This window comes from Pecten maximus, chromosome 9 (genome assembly GCF_902652985.1).
Source record: "Pecten maximus chromosome 9, xPecMax1.1, whole genome shotgun sequence".
In the NCBI taxonomy this organism is placed as follows: domain Eukaryota; kingdom Metazoa; phylum Mollusca; class Bivalvia; order Pectinida; family Pectinidae; genus Pecten; species Pecten maximus.
The window spans coordinates 20,290,820-20,311,166 of record NC_047023.1 but is presented as its reverse complement, the minus strand read 5'-3'; the positions used below and the strand labels follow the sequence as shown (position 1 = coordinate 20,311,166).

The 20,347-nt window shown below is 33.8% G+C and overlaps 2 protein-coding genes across 3 annotated transcripts; one reads left to right on the top strand and one right to left on the bottom strand.

Moving 5' to 3' along the window:
- The first annotated feature begins 6,471 nt into the window (after positions 1–6,471).
- Positions 6,472–9,781, top strand: LOC117334565. Its single transcript, XM_033894255.1, has 5 exons — positions 6,472–6,566; positions 7,884–7,914; positions 8,122–8,169; positions 8,414–8,967; positions 9,382–9,781. Exons 1-4 carry the CDS (start codon positions 6,531–6,533, stop codon positions 8,965–8,967), a joined length of 669 nt encoding a protein of 222 aa, XP_033750146.1. The 5' UTR covers positions 6,472–6,530; the 3' UTR covers positions 9,382–9,781.
- On the bottom strand, positions 9,778–18,877 carry LOC117334564. Of its 2 annotated transcripts, XM_033894253.1 has the most exons (6): positions 18,546–18,877; positions 15,929–15,956; positions 14,509–14,598; positions 13,708–14,274; positions 13,273–13,311; positions 9,778–12,837 (listed from the first exon to the last, which is right to left on the bottom strand). In XM_033894253.1, the coding sequence occupies exons 1-6, from the start codon at positions 18,579–18,581 to the stop codon at positions 12,293–12,295; spliced, it is 1,305 nt and encodes a 434-aa protein (XP_033750144.1). In that variant the 5' UTR covers positions 18,582–18,877; the 3' UTR covers positions 9,778–12,292. The 2 variants fall into 2 exon arrangements, with proteins under 2 accessions (XP_033750144.1, XP_033750145.1); XM_033894254.1 differs by lacking the exon at positions 15,929–15,956 and having other exon boundaries at positions 18,546–18,876.
- Positions 18,878–20,347: the final 1,470 nt, after the last annotated feature.

Below are 20,347 nucleotides of genomic sequence, written 5' to 3'. Positions count from 1 at the left end.
CGGGATTTTGGTATCTAGGATATGTCTGAGTTCTAAGTTTCAAACTAGGGGAGATAATCTAGTATTCGAATTAAGCATAGTCTAATTCTTAACAAAAAAACTTAGGGGCAGCTGACCAGTCTAACAGTCAACGTGAGTTTATTAGACAAAATATTAGATAGGTTGAAAGTGAAAATCTACGATGAATTGCCACTGAAACTTCTCCGCATTTGATAAACAACCCAACCTTTCCTGTTTATCATCCCTTGAAATGTAACTCGGCGTGAGCAGGGTTCGTGCATGTTCTATTTTTACATATGTATTACATACTTTACTTGAACTGTTGACGTAGCTGAGAAGATTTGACGGAAATTATATGAAGAAAATCAATAGGAGTTTAAGAAGTTAAACTTGATACTTATTTTTTTTAGATCTAAAACAAAAACATAATGATACTTTAACTATTTAATCTGTAAACAATATTATAACATTATACATAATGATATTACAAGATGCTAATTTCCATTGTTTATTACATTATTCATTAGCAACATATCACAAATGCATTAGTTCCTGGCAAACACTTTTGTTCTGAAAAAAAACAAGGAATGTGTATTAATTGATTGTACACGTATTTGCTTTCATAAGGATTTAAATAACATAACTGTGGCAATGCACTAGACACGTGTGAGGTTATATAGATACACGCATAAACAGCCAATGTGAATTTAATTACGGATATGGAATATATCTCCCCTAAACCTACATCAAACATCGACTTCTCAGTAATACTAGGGCTGTAGCTTATTTGAGGAATTTCAGTTGAGGAATCATATTGGACCTAAACAGATATATCATTCACCTAAACTGATACAAATCCTCCTAATGCAATCCATTTGCTAAATATTGAATATCGGATACAAGGACTTGAATGTGTGTACTCTTAACCGGTCCCACTATTTATAGAAATGCACGTGTGGTATGCAGTGTAACGGTAACGATTATCTTTAGGTAGAAATAGATTAAAATATTATATGAAAGATTGTAAAACATTGATATCAAAGGAAAATATCCGGCTGTAAAACTCTGTAACTTTGGTACAGATAGATAAGTAGAGATATAGTTTGAGGTTTCTGCCTCATTGAAATGCATCTCATTGTGCATTAGTATTCGCTCCTTTGGGTATATTCTGGGTGTCTGGTACAATGTTGCATACATCCTCTACTAATACATATGGCACTGTCGACGTTTGTGGTTGTTTAACTATATTGTGGCTATTCCACAACAAATACGTTTATGTTAAGGTAGAAATAGATTAAAAGATGATATGATATATTGTAAAACATTGATACTAAAGGAAAATATCCGGCTATAACGTAGACTTTCCGTCCGATTCATTTAAATGATGATCTATATACAATTAGTAAAGTTATCATAACAGTTAATCTATATGAAGTTGTGGACTATAATTTCTTTTGTATATTCTTATTAGAAATTACACAATATTGATCATACAGTTATATAATACAATTATATCCACACTTAATCTAGTAGTCTTTGTATTCATTTATAGACGATGGGTTAAACATATAAGGTTCTAATTAACACTTTATTTTTTTTTTTTTTTTTTTTTTTTTTTTTTGTGCTCAGACTGTTGGGCTCATCATTTCAATTTTGCTGGATTTTTTCCCTTACATTCTCATTTCTAACTATTGCACACTCCATACTCCAATATATACTATGCGCATCATCCTGCACCTTATGCCAAATTATACACGCACTCACATACGCCCACATAGGATTACGCACACACACACGGTATCATGCACTCGCACAACACATTCACCTATACAGTCCACACCTGCTCAATCAACAATCTCAGTCACACACAGAGAACGTGCACGCATACAAAATATATTCACACAATATGCATTTTACATACTAACCCGAACCAACAATCTCAGCCACACACAGAGGACGCGCACGCATATAAAACATATTCACACAATATGCACTTTACATATTTAACCCTCTTCCAAAAATAACCACACGTACAATACACATACAAACAAATACACAAAAGTACATGCTACATACTCAATTGCATTCACATATATTGTTCACATGCATTTTGTAATTTATCATAATGTTATTTATTATAGGTGCGTAGCACCAAGAGCCTCCAGGGTTATCATCATAGCACTTTTTTCTTTATCTTATTTTTTTTTAATTACTTTAATTTTTTAATGATAATTTATACATTTATTTTTTGTATTACTTGCATTCATTCATTCATTCATTCATTCATTCATTCGTTCATTCATTCATTCTATAGTTCAATTGTTGTTTCTATAATAAAGCATTTAAAACATTCTGAACATAGTTTATCGTCACTATTTTCTTTTTCTTCGATTTAATGTACATTTCTAAATTACTTACTAATAATGCTTTTACCTTTTCAAAGATGGAAGCGTCAGTCAATATATTTCTATTGTATTTTATATCGTTTCGACATTTCCAAATAGTCCATTTGTATGCAATTAAAGCAGTATTAAGGAGTATAGACAGATTATTATTCTCTTCGTATCCCAAAATTACAATTTCTACCGTTAACATTTCTTCTCTAAATTCTGGGATATGTTTTAATATTTGTGATGAACACATGTTCAGAATATTTTTTACAGTGTTACATTCATAAAAAAGGTGTACAATATCTTCGATATGTGTTTTACAGAAATGGCATTTGCCATTTGAAGGACTAAACATGCTAATTTTTGATTCAGTGTAAAGTACATTGTGGACACATTTCCATTGAAACTCTTTCATTTGCATCGTAATAATAGTATTTGTGATATTTTGCCATAATAACTCCCAATTAAATTGTTTTTCAAATTCAAATTCCCATTTATCTTTACATCTTGGAATTTCGTCGGCTTTTATTTTACTTGTAATCATTTTTGGTTTAAGGTTTTTACATGCTATTGGCTTCCCATCTTTTCCAATTATATCTAGATTAGTGTCTATTATAGGATATACACATTCTATCACTCTAGTATCATTTCTTTTCAATATATTTAACCATTCTATAGGGAAAGCAATTTTGAATTTTGCCAATTCTGATATACAGTTTCTTTTATCTGTTAACATATTAAAAATTTCAAGATCGCCTTTAAAATTATTTCTACGCTCGTCCCATAAATCTTTGATTGCAAAAATGTTACTCTTTAGAAAGGAATTGAAAAATATAGCCTTCCTTTTATACTGAATGAAATGATTTCCAAATATAGGCTGTTCTAAAATTTTATTTCTACTAAAATCAGATATGCTAGATTTTTGAAATTTTGCCCACACTTCTATAAGTGTTCTGTAAAAACTTGGAATTTTTGATAAGTCCATAACTCAAACGTCAGAGAGTTTGCATAAAAAATTCTGTATTCCGTATGTTGTATCCTTGTACCCAATCCAATATTTACCAATGGCATTCCATGTGCTATTTTCACATTTTATTATTTTATATAATGTTTTTATATGTCTACTATAAATGTAATCGGTAATATTAATAATTTCCATTCCACCATCTTTATATTGGTTAGATATGACCCTACGATTGACTAAATCTCTCTTTTCATTCCATACAAAGCCCCATATTAATGCATCTATTTCTTTAGCATATCTCTCTGGAATACCGCGAGCTTCTATTTCGTAATCTATAAGCGATATGATTAAGGATTTTATTACCAGACTCTTACCGTATAGTGTTAAGTTTCTGCTTTTCCATACCTGCACACATGCTTTGATTTTTTTAATTTTCTCCTCCCAAATTGCTTTGTCATCGATAATGTAACCATGATGTACCCCAAGTGTTTTAACAGAAGTTCTTGACCATGCAATGTTTGTATAAATTGGATTTTTATCTTTCCATCTACCTAAATATATGCCTGTAGTTTTGTCTAAATTGATTTTAGAGCCTGATGCTAGTCGAAAGGTATCTAATACGTGGAATATTTCCACTACAGATGGTTCGTCCCTAACGAAGAGCTGAGTATCATCAGCAAACATGTTTATTTTTGTTTCGGTTTGATTAGGAAGTTCGATACCTTTAATGTTCTCATTCCTCCTTATTGTACAAGCTAATGGTTCCGCTTGTAAGATGTACAAAATCGGAGCTATCGGACAGCCTTGTCTCGCTGATCTCGATATTTGGAAATATTTACTGATATAACCATTGGTTTTAATACATGTTTTTGAATCCTTCAAAAGCATTGTAATCCAATTTTTAAATTTCGCGCCAAAATTGAAATAATCCAAGCATTCATTCACCCATGACCATTCTACTCTATCAAATGCTTTACTTTGATCTAGAAAAATCACTGCTCCCTCTGATTGTTTGCGATCTGTAAATTCAAAAATATCTTGAATTAGCCTATTGGCATCTGATATGTTTCGACCAGGTACGAATCCTTTCTGATCTGGATGTATGATATATTTTAAATACTTTTTTATTCTATTAGCAAGAGTCTTTGCTATAATTTTGTAGTCAACATTTAACAATGTCAATGGCCTCCAATTTTGAATCATTTCCCTTTCTCCCTTTTTATATAATAAAGTGAGTATGCCTTTTGTTTGTGATTCAGATAATTTGTTTGATGCAAATATTTCTCTTAAAACCGCTAAAAATTCTTCTTTAATTAGATACCAGTAATGTTGATAAAATTCAGAAACAATACCATCCTCACCCGGAGACTTATTCTTTTTCATTTGATTAATACTATTGTGTATTTCCATTTCAGTTATATCAAGCTCTAATTCTTCTTTCTGTTGGTCAGTTAATTTAGCATCTACATTTTCAAGGAGTGAATTCGCAGCTTCTCTATCCCACCCTTCCGATGAGAATAATTAACACTTTATTAGGTTTATTGGAAAAAACTCGAGTTCAAGTCAAAGATCGTAAGACAAGCTGACTACAAGTCAGCCAATATTAGTTTTCAATTTACTTAGCAAACATTCAAATCTGGTATATGTGTAATTGGCCGTAAACAAAAGTAAAAATTTTACAGTGTCTCAGCCACTCCGTGACATTGGCGAACACAAATTGAAAGCTAGGTACAGCAGAGTTAAAAATGAATTAAACTGCATCATATCGTTGTTTCGTCCCACTATGAATGTTCAATGATGCTATGAGCATGGTACAGCTGATAAGTCCTTCAAAGACTTATCAGTGATGTTAGGGACATCAGCTGTTTCGTCGTTATAAGAGGACTCGGCAGTAATGCTAGGGACCCCATACAGCTGATCCGTTCTTCTTGGACTCATTAGTGATGTTAGAGACATCAAACTGCTGTTTATTCCTTCTGGGACTCGCCAATGATACTAAGCGTTAATACATTGAAGGCGACCTATTTTGAGTTCGCCCTGTCGCCTCCTTGTTTTTTTTTTTGTTTTTTGTTTTTTTTTGGGGGGGGGGGGGGTACGAGTATAACATCCTCCTTGAAAGAATAACTCCTATGTCTTTTTGTTCCTGGCGACAAACATTTCATATGGACATATTTTTTTACTAAGTGATAGCCTTTTCCTTATAAGAAACAATTTGTTCCTGGCGACAAACATTTCATATGGACATATTTTTTTACTCAGGTGAACACATTATATCTGCAAGCGATTCCCCTGGTTATTCTGTGAGTCGTTCATGTGAAGTAATCATTAAAACTGAACACCAGAAGCATGGCAGACGACAGAGCATGAGATAAACTAAACATTTAAAGAATTTGATAGAAGCTTTTAAATGTGTGTGTGTGCTAACTGTCTTTCCCTACCCTGTGTGAGAAAGATTCATCCCTTCCCTAGCAAAAGCTAAATCGCCCTTTTACGTGAGAAATATCGGTTAACTATTAGGGACAACAAAGACATAAGATGAAACATCTCTTTTTTAAAGAATATTCACTAATGCAAGTACACTTCGACTGGTATTTATGGTAGGTACATGCATGTTATACACATTCGATAATTGATCTGGATTCATTCATATACATGCACGTACCCTTGTAACTGATAAAAAAACATTTCTGAAATGCCGATATGCTTTGTACATGTATATATTGACGTTGGTAGTAGTTCAACAAAGAAATAAGGCATAATTATCATAATTGTACAATCGTCTGAAACAAATCAGTAGTTATCATACCAAAAATGTTTAAGGCGGCAATTGCACCATACAGTCTGAATGATAGATGTGCTTTTAGTTTCATTAGCATGTATTTGACTAATGATGTATCACAAATATCAACTAATTACGCCATTAATAGTTCAATACACATGTAGACAACACGCATGAATAGGTACAAAAGGGAGAATTCCTGTGAAGTAGAAATATTATCAAAAGGAAATTATTCAGCAACAATTAATCCAAAGGTTTGAATTAGCATGTTGAATGTCACGGAGAATAATTCTGGGTTACCATTAGTATATATATAGACCTCTGTTTCTGATCTCCACTGCCCTGTCCTCTCATTCATCTCACAGTTGTCGTTGTTCAGACCAGCAGGAAAAACACCATGATTTCGGCTCTTCTCCTCGTGTTCGTAGTGACGGTGAGTACAATACCTACTCTACATTATTTTTTGCACTCACATTTTAGCGAATATCCGAACTTTAACAGATAAGTGCATTGCTGAGTTGTCGCGCCAACATTTTTTTTATCTGGAAACTTTAAAGAACGTACAGTTAGCGCAATCATGGTTTAGCGTGATGCCTCTAGCGCGAAAAACCGCTATAATAAGATTACCGCTAAAATATATACGTTTACAGTATACCATTAACATAACAGGGGATGGGGGTAAGGTGTGGTGTGACTGATTAACAGTTACAGTTTAAACGCACTGCGACTGGTACTCTTTATCATGAAATGATTGTGTGTACATCTTTTATTAATATTATGATTTTTTTTATTGATTTTTTTTAGCTTTCAAATCATTTTGTGGGTATAAACTTTCGTGGTCTGCCAATGCCACAGTAACGTAACATTAATACTTACAACAATATTTCTTGTATTTTTATATGCGTTGTTCCATAGCAAACACGAAAATAATGAAACTTTATATATAACGAACATTTCATGTTATATAGTATCAGTAATGTTATAAAATGACTGATTTTCAGTAATGTTATGAATGCAAAGTGTCTGATTTTCAGTAATGTTATAAACGCAACATGTCTGATTATCAGTAATGTTAAGAATGCCATGTGTCTGATCATCAGGTATTATTAGGTTTACCCGGTTCTGTAAACCTACACATTTCATAAGAAATATTTTCCTTGCTTAAGCGCTCGAAGTACAGTGTGCTAAGACATCATTCTTGTATTTCCAGTTTCATAACACTATTTGATACAATGATGAGCTGATTGCTTTAATCTGTTAAAACTTGATAATGTATCAAAATTTGATAATGTACTAACATTTAATAATGAAATAAAAATTGATTATGCACTAAAATTTAATAATGTACTAAATTTGGCAATGTACTGAAATTTGATAATGTACTAAATTTGATAATTTACTAAAACTTTGACAATGTACTACATTGTAACATATTACAATGAAATAAAAATTGATAATGTACTAAAATTTGATAATGTACTAAAATTTGATAATGTAATAAGATTTGATAATATACAAAAAATTTATTTGGTAACTTTTGCTAATGTATCAACTACATTTTATAGATATTTCAACATGACGCGCTGACGCGCTTCATTTAAAATATCTGTAAAAACGCAGTTGAATAAGAGATAAAAATTAACCTGACGTAAACTTTTCAAACTGACATAGTTATCGATTAATGTTTTATTTTATTTCAATATTCAATAATAAAGAAACTAAAGCTAAAAGACTTTTCTATCCGTTTCAGATCTACACAATTGATGGAAAGCCATACTCCTGTGAGTACAATGGGGATACTACAAGAATTGTTTTTATAAACCAATGATATCGGACGAGAATTAAGGAAATGAATTTCTATTTGTATCTAGAATATTATCAATGAACTTAGAAAATAAATCAATCTCCTATAAAAGTAATCGGGACACATTCGATATGCATGCATTGAAATAGACATGTTCAACACCTGTTCTTTTTATTTTTTTTAGTGGATCAGGAAGTAACAAAGTTATTAGAAAGGAGAGGCAAACCTGTCGGTAAGAATAACGTTTTATCAAAATGTATCTGCAAAACAAATCTATAGTGTCAATCAAGCAAGTATGCAACCGGAACTAAAACTCCGAGGTGATGAAGCGTGGAAGCAATTATTCATTAATACAGTATACTTATAGCTAACATTATTATAAGTGAAATCGAGTGTGTATTGTGTGTGTGTATTATCCAATGTCATATCTTAAAAATATGTGTACCTACTAAAGAACATGATTTTCTTTTTAACAGTTTGTGATGCTAACAATGCTGGCTCAGTCGTGTTTGCATTCGATACCTCCGATGGTACAAAGGACTTTTCCGAACAGAAAACATACGCCGGAAAAGTTGCAAAATTCTTGCCTGAAAATGGAAAAGTAAAAGTAGCTGGAATCGTCTACGGTGGGTCTACTGCAACCAGCATCCCTCTTGGAAGTCAGTCAACATATGACGACCTTGTGAATGCTATTGAAGGCATCTCCCAGGAAGAGCATGGACCACGTGATGAGGCCGACGCACTTAAGGCTGCTGCTAAACTCTTAACGGATTCAACTGGTAAAAGGGCCATCGTTCTCTTCGTTGATGGTAATGCAGATGATGCAAATGCCGCCAAAGCTGCTGCGGATGAATTGAGAGGAGAAGACATCGAGATTCTCTTCGCCTTTCCTAAGGATTTGTATGCATCTCTACAATCTGAGCTGAAGCAGATTGCATCTGAACCCTACAGTCTGTCATTGAACGCTATGAACAGTCTGAGTCTCGCAGAGTCCATCGGTCTCGTATTCGATGTACAGTACAGCTGTTAGGTAGGTTGACTAGAATATTTGCTTCTTAATTTATTCAGAATTACTATGTGTTGTGAAATCTTTGTGTACCTTCTGTGCAAATTATCTAAATCAATTTTCTTGATTTTTGTATTTGCGATAAATTTTACGATGTCTTCCACGTATCGAGCAGTCCTAAGAAAATATGCATTAAGTTGTATGATAAAAATTCGTATCCAAAACGATTCCATCGAAACCGATTGTAGACAAATTCGTGGCGGCAATAGTTCAAAATTGCAGGGGAAAAAATTCAAATTAAACTTAAATGATTTATTCTTAAATAAAGTGAATTCATATTGCTTCTTGGAGGACAATGATGCATTTTTTCCAATAACAAATCTCATGGTAAGGCTTTGTTGTAAAATTATGATAATGTATTTTGTATTTTTCTTTCAGAGAATGGCGAGTCATCATTCCGTCATTTCCCCGCACCCTATTAGTTCTGATTGCAAATGCATACAAACCAAGTTGGCTTTGGACAAGGGTCTGATACAACAAGTAACGGAAACAGCAGATCTTGATATATTGAACAGAAGATTATAGTAGAGTGAGTGAGTACTCGATTGTGAAATACGTTGTTCTCAAACGAAGAAGTAAACTCCTTGTTGGATCAGAGGTAGTGTAATTTTGTACTGTACACATTAGACCATTGACAAAATAAACTCCAAACTATAAGTAGAAGTATATACCCTTGGGTTTCATTAACCTATTGCTACTTCTACTTCGTTTTTGTGTCCAATATTCAGCTTGTTCATACAATATGCTTTTCAAAATAAATAAACTCATGTTGCATATATTTCAGATGTTTTATTATTTTTAAATGACATTTCATGAAGTTACATCTCCAAAAAAAAAGATTAATTATGAACAATGGAACAGGAGAATGGGCCGTGGTATAATTCATACAATACCAGAGGCTACATACTTAAAACTATTACCACCCTACTATAGATTGAGCATTATTTATCGTTTTAATTCAAAGTCTATAACTCATTAATCGTATCCGGAAGAAATGCTATACATTTTGTGTTTCTTTTTGCCTTACAAGCGATCCCTTAAGGACGCCCATTACTTTGTCATTTATTTTTGTTGATCATTTATTTGTGTTGATAAGATATTTTTCTTAACATTGGTTGATATTTCGTTCATTTTTCTGTCTTGTTTATGACAAATAATTGTGTCCTCATTGTCGGTATTATGAAATAAGTTACGTATCATACATAAACACTCGTGTACATTATATAACGAGGATAAATAAATTTAGGTACATAATGCCCTTTCTTAAGCCACAATAATATAAAGTCATAACAAATACAAAATAATTTTATTCATTTAAGGACTTTTTTCATCAAAATACGGTAATGCGAACGCAGTTGGTAACTAACATAATTCAAAGTGCGCGACAGCACTCCATAAAGAGTACGTAGAGCCTCGTTTTATTGGTTCAAAAACGTTAATTTAAACGCAGTCAGAGTTTAACGTGTTAAATGGGAGCGAGATGTGAATGTATATTTGCTTGACATTTCCCTTACATAAACAGAAGTGACATTTGTCAGAGCGTAAATGCCTTTGCTCGCATGACCGTTAAGGCATCATAATTATACCGATTGATACAGTACTAGAACACCAGGCACGATAGCTTTTCCGACCAACAGATAAGGCTGCCGATAACGTATATCTGTCAGAATAAACGTTATTTTTTACATTTGCATTATACAGAGGAAATGTATGGTAAGCGAATGTAGCTATTGGTCTGTTTATGGATGGCATTTATATTGACTTTGACTGACACAGATTGACAGCCAAGCATATGTAATCATATGGTAATTGTTGTCTTGACTACGCTCAATAAACCCATTTCATGCTTCACGTTATATAAGGGGAATGCGACTTGACGAAGCCCATTAGACAGATTTAAGCATAACCATAGTTTCCAACGTAATACACGTTTAAATTGTAAATGGACAGGATACTTTAATCTATTAATTTCAATTTAAGTATTTCCAAATTACATCATTTCCAACTGAAAATAAGCTAGGTTTGCATGATACATGTGGTAAATATGAGCACCATGTCAAGTTTATAGAAGACTTTATTTCATTGTTTGTTCAACATCATCAAATATGAACAGCGCACATATAAACCGCATAGCACATTATTAAATATTGTAAGAACACTTAAAACAATGCATCAGTATGTTTTTGTATATTAAAACTTCTTTAGAATTGTTGGCATACCACTTGTACTCTAAAGAGGATTCAACTCTGTCTTCAAACCCAGTAAACCTATGAAGAGCACAGATTCGATGAACAACATTTCCTCTATCTCGCCCTTCGTAAACTGTAAAGTTCGCCTACATTATAGTTTTAAGTATCAATTTCTATATAAAGTTAGTCACATCACTAATACTGCCGCAATTATCTTTACCGCGGTGGCCTAGTGGTTAAGGTGTCCCGACACTTTATTACTCTGGGTTGCGGGTTCGAAACCTACGTGGGGCAGTTGCTAGGTACTGACCGTAGGGTACTCCGGCTTTCCTCCACCTCCCAAACCTGGCACGTCCTTAAATAACCATGGCTGTTAATTGGACGTTTAACAAACCGAACCAAACCAAAGCAATTATCTTTACACAATATCTGTCATAACACACAGAATATAAATATATAACATTCCCGATACTGAAGACCCTATAAACACAGGTCATTAAACCATGTACACACAGCTTTATTGACCTTTAGGTTAAACCTAATGGAAGCGAGGTGAAGGTTACTGAGAACTCCGAGGCATGCGTACAGCGTCATAACAACGCATAGTCAAGGGGAAGCTTGAATTGAATATAATATTAATTGTATATACATAGATGGGGTTTTTTTTATCAACGTTGCCAAAATCAAATTGATATTGCGTGGATTCATTACAAAGACACACACGTTAATTGTACATTTGTTTACCTCTTCATATAAATTAATTGTATGATACAGTATAAACCAACAAACATTATAATATTGTTATACATCCATTTAGGACTCGTCAGCAATACTAAGAACCAACCAAGAGGAAACAAGAATAGGAAAGGAAATCAAATTGGTCCTAAAACACACATTAAGATATTGAAAAGGATGTCACTAACCCCATATTTTTTTCAATCTGGTAATGCAGGGTTAAGGTCGACTGTTTTGAAAGATACACCACCAATTGATAATTGATGTAACCGCGTCAATCTTATTATGGAAGCTTACGTAACAGCGTTAAACCACAGCACTTAAGTCTTACGAGCTTGCAAGATGGACAGTTCAATCTTTCCATGTTACCATGACGCGCATATTGTACTTAATATCTTTGGTCCCTCGGAGGCCATCATGTGGTAGTCGTGTACACGAAACACATGTTGGGAGCTATGCTGACTGGCTATCTTTTCCAGTGTACTCTGGTCTAACCCTTGTCCAGTAGCAATAACGAATGTTTCAAGTTTTACTTTCTTATTTTTCCTTGCTTCGAATAGTGCATGCTTCGTAATATCAACATTGCTGTCAACAAAATGTATAATTGTCTTTTGAACATGTAGTCGACCCCGTCTGAGCATGCGCCGTGCCCGCTTGATGACGTCACCATGATCGGAAACAGCAACACTGCTGATTTTGTTGTTGAATTCTTCCACTGAACTGAGTCCTCTTCCAACGTTTTTGTAGTTTATTTTACTGTTTACAAGGCCAACTCTCAGTCCATTGCTTGGATTGTTTATATTTGACATCAAGAATTCTATCAAATGAAATATTTTCTGGGCATTTCTACCTCCAATGTTGATTTCGTCCACCGAAAATATCAAATCCACCGGTCTGTTGACGTGACATTCTGAAAATGACAAACTTTATTTAAAACACTTCTTGAAAATAATTGATAATTTGTAATAATTTCTTAACATCATAACAGAACGACTTCCGTTTCAGTCAATTAGGGCGATGCGAGTGTAAATCGAACAGAAAGAGACCTGCTTAATGTAAATAGGGCGGGTATCCAGTACACTAAACAGAACGAGTATATATCTCGTTTTTATTATATAAAAGTTCAACGACGCTTTTAACTTCGAAATCGACTGTTTTACGATATATATATGTTTTAAATGAAAATTATCGGGTTGGAGACGTGCGTCTAACATTTATACAGTACATTTATGTAACACGTGTTGTGAGAACCAAAAACAAACACCTCAATTTACCATATGGCACGAGTAACATTTGACAGGCCACGTGTTGATCGTCAGGTATAATCTATACGAATTTTACTTACGGGTTAGTCTGCGGAGGTTGGCTGGCTGCTCGATCTGGACTGTCAAAACAGAACAACAACATCGTAAAGCTCTCAGCCAACAGTAAAATAGGTGAACACTAATATCAAACTATTGGTATCAACTATAGGACAACCATAGTTTAGATATAAAATAGTAAATACAAAAGTAGTAGAACTATTTCTAGTGCTTTTCGATTTTGTTTTAATCATATTAGTAATGTATGATATACAATATTACATTATATCACCCTGGTATATGTTTGTATTGTATGATTAGATATAAATGCCGAGTGATTGTGGTCAATGCTCAAGGTCCAACTTTTTGTCGTAAAAATTGTCTCAGATAACATACCCTATGAACGAAACAATCCATTCGTGTTATGGTTTTAAAATGCATGTTGTATACATAATTTTATTTGAAAAATTAGTACTCACATTCGCACAGATGTATCGTCAGCAGATGTGTCAGGGACTGGACAATGTTGTCATCTCCGTCAGTAAATACGAATGTCCTAGCAGGGCGGGAAGAGACTAAAGAGAGCTGCTTTCTGTTGGACGATGGCTGGCCTAGTGTGTAAAGGTAGATTCCCTTACCCCTCGCTTCGTTTGCTTGCCGCTTTGCTTGCTTTTTATTAGTTATTGTGTTGCCCACAAATAACATGGCGATGTGAGCAACCTCACGCCTGACGTTTGAATCTGAGAACCCGTCAGTTGCAATGAACTTCAACATTTTGTCGATTTTACAAGGACCTGCGGGGTCTTGTGGAATGTCATTCATGATAGTGGACGAGACGTTCTGAATGGATGAGCCATCGTCAAATGATGAAATATTCATGACGTCATCAATATACGTCACAACACTGATGCGAGTGTCTTTGTCACCTAAATTAAATACTCGTAATAAGTCAATGGCATATTTCTTCTGTTTCGCTAATTGCCTTGGAGTTATCTCCCCTGATGTGTCGAATATCATGAATATGTCTGCTGGCTTTCCACTACAACCTGAGAAAGGAAAGGACACTGATTCGTGAATCGATGTGTTCATTATCTGTAAATCTCATTTCAGTGCTTTTATATCTTCCGATTATTCTTAAATTGTAAAATTAGAACATCATATGTTATTATTATGCGCTACATAAACATATTTTGAATGATTGTAAGTATTTTAAATATAAATGTATCGTTAACACGAGCCTATTATAACAGATATATCCAAGTGATACACGTGACTCCCACCTCTTGGAATAGAGTTCCTCTCCCCTAGTGTATGGTGACCTTTAGTCCAGTCGTGAGAATCAACTTGCATCCCTCCGGGTTCCTCCATTTCTGTTAAGTCAAATGCATTTTATAACAGAATACAACGTTAACATGCTAGCTAGGTAAATGACTCACAGATTTAACTTTTTCTGTCTTAAAGTTCGATAGATAATATGCTTATAGAAAAGTACATTTGTAGGTGAACATAACAAAGAGAGTTCAATTGTGACCGAATTATAAACTTCTGTATGGCATTTTGATATATGACAAGAAAAAAATGACTTGCTTATTCCAAAATAACTAGTGATTGTGTCATTTACTTCAAACCTAGATCACACTATCAAACTTAAAGAACATACAAATGTTTCAGTAATGTAAAGAAGAATAACATTAATCAGACCATAATGATCAATGTAAGTAATATACGAAGAGGTAACCGCAAGAGAGAGGAAGGTATTTTGATAAGATACTAATGTAAAGAGACCCGTCGCATGCCATTCAGAGAAATTATGGTAAAGGGAGTTGTCCAAGAACACAGCATCGGATCTTAACCTGAGGTTACGTGGCCGGCACTCAAACCGACTGAGCCATCGCGGCCCCCTCATCTAAGGTTACGTGGTCGGCAGTCAAACTGACTGAGCTATCGTGGCCTTGCTTTTAGGATTCAAAATTGACCAATTTATTAAAATCTGTCTTTATTTTTATTTATTACATTGCTATTAGAATCTAATTAAGCAACCTTAAGAATGGTTTACTTAATCATTAAAGCTAGTTTAATTATTAGTTAATTTAATGTATGACAATTTGATATTCTTTTCCAGAAAGTTTGAAATTCAGATTGCAGTAAAGGAGTTACAATGCACATTGATCACAATACTAAATGGAAATAGATTATAAAATATGTGTTGTATTATCGACATGGTTAAAAACAAAAGCAGATAACTATATATTTTCATTGATGATGGGGCCCTTTGTATTGACGTCCCTATGATTGTACTAAGAAGGAGGAAGTTGGTTGTTGTGCATAGAACTTCCTCATGAGTAATAACCGTATCCGCCGCGGTACAGTATATAATCATTATATCACACGTCCAAATGCGTGTTTATTAAACACGCACGTGCATGAGGCTTTATTTCAAATAATTCTCATGGAGTTTTGAAATTTAAATCAACACTGCATGTGATGACATTCTGTTCTATCATTATCTGTAATCAGGTTATTATCAAAACATCTAAAGCAAGTCGAATGTGTCAAAAGGATTCCAAACCGCTGTGCACCATGTCGTAAGGATCAGATTGAAGTAGTTTTCAAATCCACTGATACCCAAAGGAATGCAATATGCACATTGTTTACAGTTGAGAATGTATATATGGCTGTGAACAGCAATTCCACACGTACCTCGAGGGGAGACTGCGCCAGCGGAAGTCTGGAGTTAAATAAACAACAAACATTGTATAAACATACATGTTAAGACAGATCATTGTTTAGAGAACTTTTGTTGCAGCTTGTTTGATATCTTTTTGTTTGAGATAGGAATGAAGAATTGCATAATTTTATGTGAACGTGCACCATTTCAATCATTCTTTACTTATGGAATCTGTCAGGCCCTGAGAACGTAGGACACTATACGTCGCAGTTTATAGCGATTAAAAAGCCAAACGATCTACGCAAATCACGTGAGAAGTGCGTATTCATTTTCAGGGAAACGATTTTCAAATTAAATAAATGAATTTGTAAAATGCCTTACATTGTTTATTTTTCACTGTCTTAATCCTAATTAAGGAGAAATTAACGATTTTTTCACGCCAATACATTACTATCTTACCGATATCAATAACCTACAGATTTTCAACATGAAAAAGATAGAAGAGTTTTTCTATTGCACATTTTATAGTTATATTAAACAGAATGTGTTTTTTGTGATAGGCAGTTCTACTCTACCGGTAAAATAACTCACATGTCAACAATTTGAAATTTGTTAAGTGCATCAAATAGCGACATTCACGAAAAAAAGATATTCTTCAAACTGCAAGGTCAAAGCATAACTGCAATTTGCCCAGTGATGACAACAAACAGAACAAACATCACAAAAGGATAAGAAATTATATCAATTTGTAGACACCACGAAACATTACGAATATTTATTACTATCTATTTTCTTAATACAACAGCATGCAGATGTCAACTTTTAGAGATGATAAAAGGTTATGAATTGTATTACTCGCCTTGATTATTAAAAAGTACATGTATTCTAAAAGGGCTGAACATAAGACTAACGTCAATGCTCATCAGTCGAGTAGTTGATACATTATGAAATATTCATAGATATACATACATCTAGTAGTTGTAACAGTATGGATATTCATAGATATGAAAATAGTAGTCGGTACAGTATCGGATATTCATAGATATAAGTATTGCAGTCGTAACAGTATTGATGCTCATAGCTATAAATCTGCTAGTCAATACAGTATGGAAGTACATCTAGTAGTCGATACATTATATGATATCCATAGATATAAATTTAGCAGTCGATATAGTATGGATATTCATAGGTATGCATATAGTAGTTGAGATAGTATGGATATTCAAAGGTATAAATATAGAAGTTGTAACAGCATGGATATTCATAGATATACATCTAGCAGTTGATATAGTATGGATATTCATAGGTATACATATAGTAGTTGTAACAGCATGGATATTCATAGGTATGCATATAGTAGTTGATATAGTATGGATATTCATAGGTATACATATAGTAGTTGAAACAGCATGGATATTCATAGGTATACATATAGCAGTCGATATAGTATGGATATTCATAGGTATACATATAGTAGTTGTAACAGTATGGATATTCATAGGTATACATATAGTAGTTGTAACAGTATGGATATTCATAGATATACATATAGTAGTTGATATAGTATGGATATTCATAGGTATACATATAGTAGTTGTAACAGCATGGATATTCATAGATATACATATAGTTGTTGTAACAGCATGGATATCCATAGGTATAAATATAGTAGTTGTAACAGTATGGATATCCATAGGTATAAATATAGTAGTTGTAACAGTATGGATATCCATAGGTATACATATAGTAGTTGAGATAGTATGGATATCCATAGGTATACATATAGTAGTTGATATAGTATGGATATTCATAGGTATACATATAGCAGTTGATATAGTATGGATATTCATAGGTATACATCTAGTAGTTGTAACAGTATGGATATCCATAGATATACATCTAGTAGTCGATATAGTATGGATATTCATAGGTATACATATAGTAGTTGAGATAGTATGGAAGTACATCTTGAAGTCGATACATTATATCCTATTCATAGATGTAAACCTAGTAGTTGTCGATTACATTATCAGACAAATTGTGCTATAGAACTACACTTCATAGTTCTGTCTCGTCCTTCAAAGTTTGGTAAGTGATGTCATTGAGACCGTAAACAGAGGTTAATTCAATCAATTTCACATGATTACTTGTGCATATTCTGAACCGATATCACTTTTCATCAGAATTATAAGATGGCATGTAGGGTGATGGCAAACCTCGTGGAATTACTGTCGAATACAAACTAAAAACAGAGCCTGAGGCTGAGCCTTTGTAAGCCGACATTAATAGAGATAAGAATTGTTTTCATTAACATAACGTGTTAGTCCTTATACATACTTTACACTAACATACAATTACAATCATATATAAATATCACACCACTTAACCGATAAAACAAATGGGACAAACTATTTAGTCTAGACAGCTGTAGACCGTCTTTATGGATACAATTATTATCTCAATTTCTGGAGCGTTCTTATTTTACCCCATCATAATGATGTCCCCATTATCGTTATTACCAGTGAAGATATAACGAGCGCCAAATGTCAAGTAGAAATATTTTTAAATAAAAAAGTTATCTTGATTTGATAAGTAATAAAACAATTTTCTAGCATCGTACTTTATCATTGATGTTAAAGTGTTACTTACGATTAATCCGAGTAGTAAACAAATCATGAGTTCCATGGCAGTGGATGACTGTGTATCGATGTAATAAAGACGTCTATCCGTCGTGTGAGAGGCACGTTCACATCACCTATCCATTAAGATGCCTCAATCTGAGATGTATTTATACTCCGGGCCACCGAGGGTCGTAAGCTTACAACAACTATGCGGTTTAAATAGTTTCACGTATTTTTTTTATAAAATTATTGGAAATCCGTCTCTTTTCATCGCAATGAGGTTTCGAGCATCCGCTTAAGCTCACACTTCAAACCGGATACTACAACTGACATCTTCGCGAAAGCGCGGGAAATGATGGGTTGCAGAGGCTGATACATATATCTCAAATGGTCCCGCCCACTTGTACTCAAAACAATCATCTATTTATGCAACATTCCAGACCGATATAAGTGATGGTGTTTACATAGGGTCAAAATACAGTACAACAAATTTACTGTACTTCCGGTCATGAATCATGTATATACAAGATTGACAATTTGTTCCCTGTTAGTTTGATTCAATGAATACATCAATTTTGGTTTTAAAGTATTAAAAATCAAAGCAAGATTTGTATATAGGACTTAAAACCCTACCCAAATTCACATAGGAAAATGTAAAATATGTTATTATTCTTTTTGATGGGGTTTGGGCAACTAAGAAATACTATCGCACATCATATTTTTATTGCGTATTTTTTTACAAAATGGGTTGAAGTAAAGAAAATATCAAAATTACCGTTGGAAAAAAAAAAAAAAAATATTGACATAATAACGAAAATAGCATTTTAAGCTCAAAATTTATCAAACGAGGGCAAAAGGAGAATTAGACCAGGTGTTCGTGTAGAGTGAGCGTCTTTTGTTTCACCGACGACATCCGCGTTACAAATCTAGGTCAAATCCGGGTTGATTCAAAATCTCAAAGAGAGTTTTATGGCACACATGGTGACAACGGGAACCCAAGTCAGATCAGCTAGCATCAAACACGTCTAACTTCATATCGCACACGGAAATGAATATTTCCAATGAGATCATGATCCCGTTGGACCAAAAAAATATATTTACCATGTTTAAGTTGCTTTAACGACATGAGACAGACAGTAAATATAGTCAACTTCTATATAAAACGAATGATGTCAGACTTCAATATTATACTGTAGTTCCATCCCACCACTGCCACCTCCTATCAAGCAACTTCTATATGTTAACAATGTAATTATTTCGATTACAATTGATTGTGTTTAAACGTTTTCATTTTCCAATAAATGATAATATGTAATCATAGAGCACTAAAAAATAAAACAATAAAGAATGTAGGTTATCTATGACAACGGTGTAACAATTTAATCGATAGCACTCCTCAAAATCGTCCTCATATTAAGAAATTCAGACAACATCGTGAGGGCGAGAGTAAAAAATTAATCCTAGTTATACTGCATAACATGTGGTTGACGGTTAACCGCCAGTCCACTGTCCAGTCTTAGTTATACCCACATAACCTTTTATACACACTTAGCGGTGGTATTTACGCGTGACAAACTTGACACGAACGCACGCCTTTTGTAACCACAGCGATCCGTTATACAGTCTTCAAAAGCAGTTGGTGCTCTCCTTGATAGGTTGCTTCTCAACGTTAGACTATCTATTACGTGTTTTCTAATAAAATATCAGTTTATACTGATCGGTTTTTGTAACAAGATAGTAAGTTTTTGCACTTAAATATATAGAAGTATCAACACGTATGACAAAATTAATCTTAACATACGCAAATGCTACTTTCCTTGTCTATAGGCG

Coding starts and splice junctions, on each gene's coding strand:
- LOC117334565 (XM_033894255.1), top strand. CDS start 6,531: ATGATTTCGGCTCTTCTCCTCGTGTTCGTAGTGACG. Junction 6,567..7,883: donor TCCTCGTGTTCGTAGTGACG/GTGAGTACAATA, acceptor TATCCGTTTCAG/ATCTACACAATTGATGGAAA. Junction 7,915..8,121: donor TGATGGAAAGCCATACTCCT/GTGAGTACAATG, acceptor TATTTTTTTTAG/TGGATCAGGAAGTAACAAAG.
- LOC117334564 (XM_033894253.1), bottom strand. CDS start 18,581: ATGGAACTCATGATTTGTTTACTACTCGGATTAATC. Junction 14,599..15,928: donor TGGCGCAGTCTCCCCTCGAG/GTACGTGTGGAA, acceptor TTGACTTAACAG/AAATGGAGGAACCCGGAGGG. Junction 14,275..14,508: donor GAGGAACTCTATTCCAAGAG/GTGGGAGTCACG, acceptor TTCCTTTCTCAG/GTTGTAGTGGAAAGCCAGCA.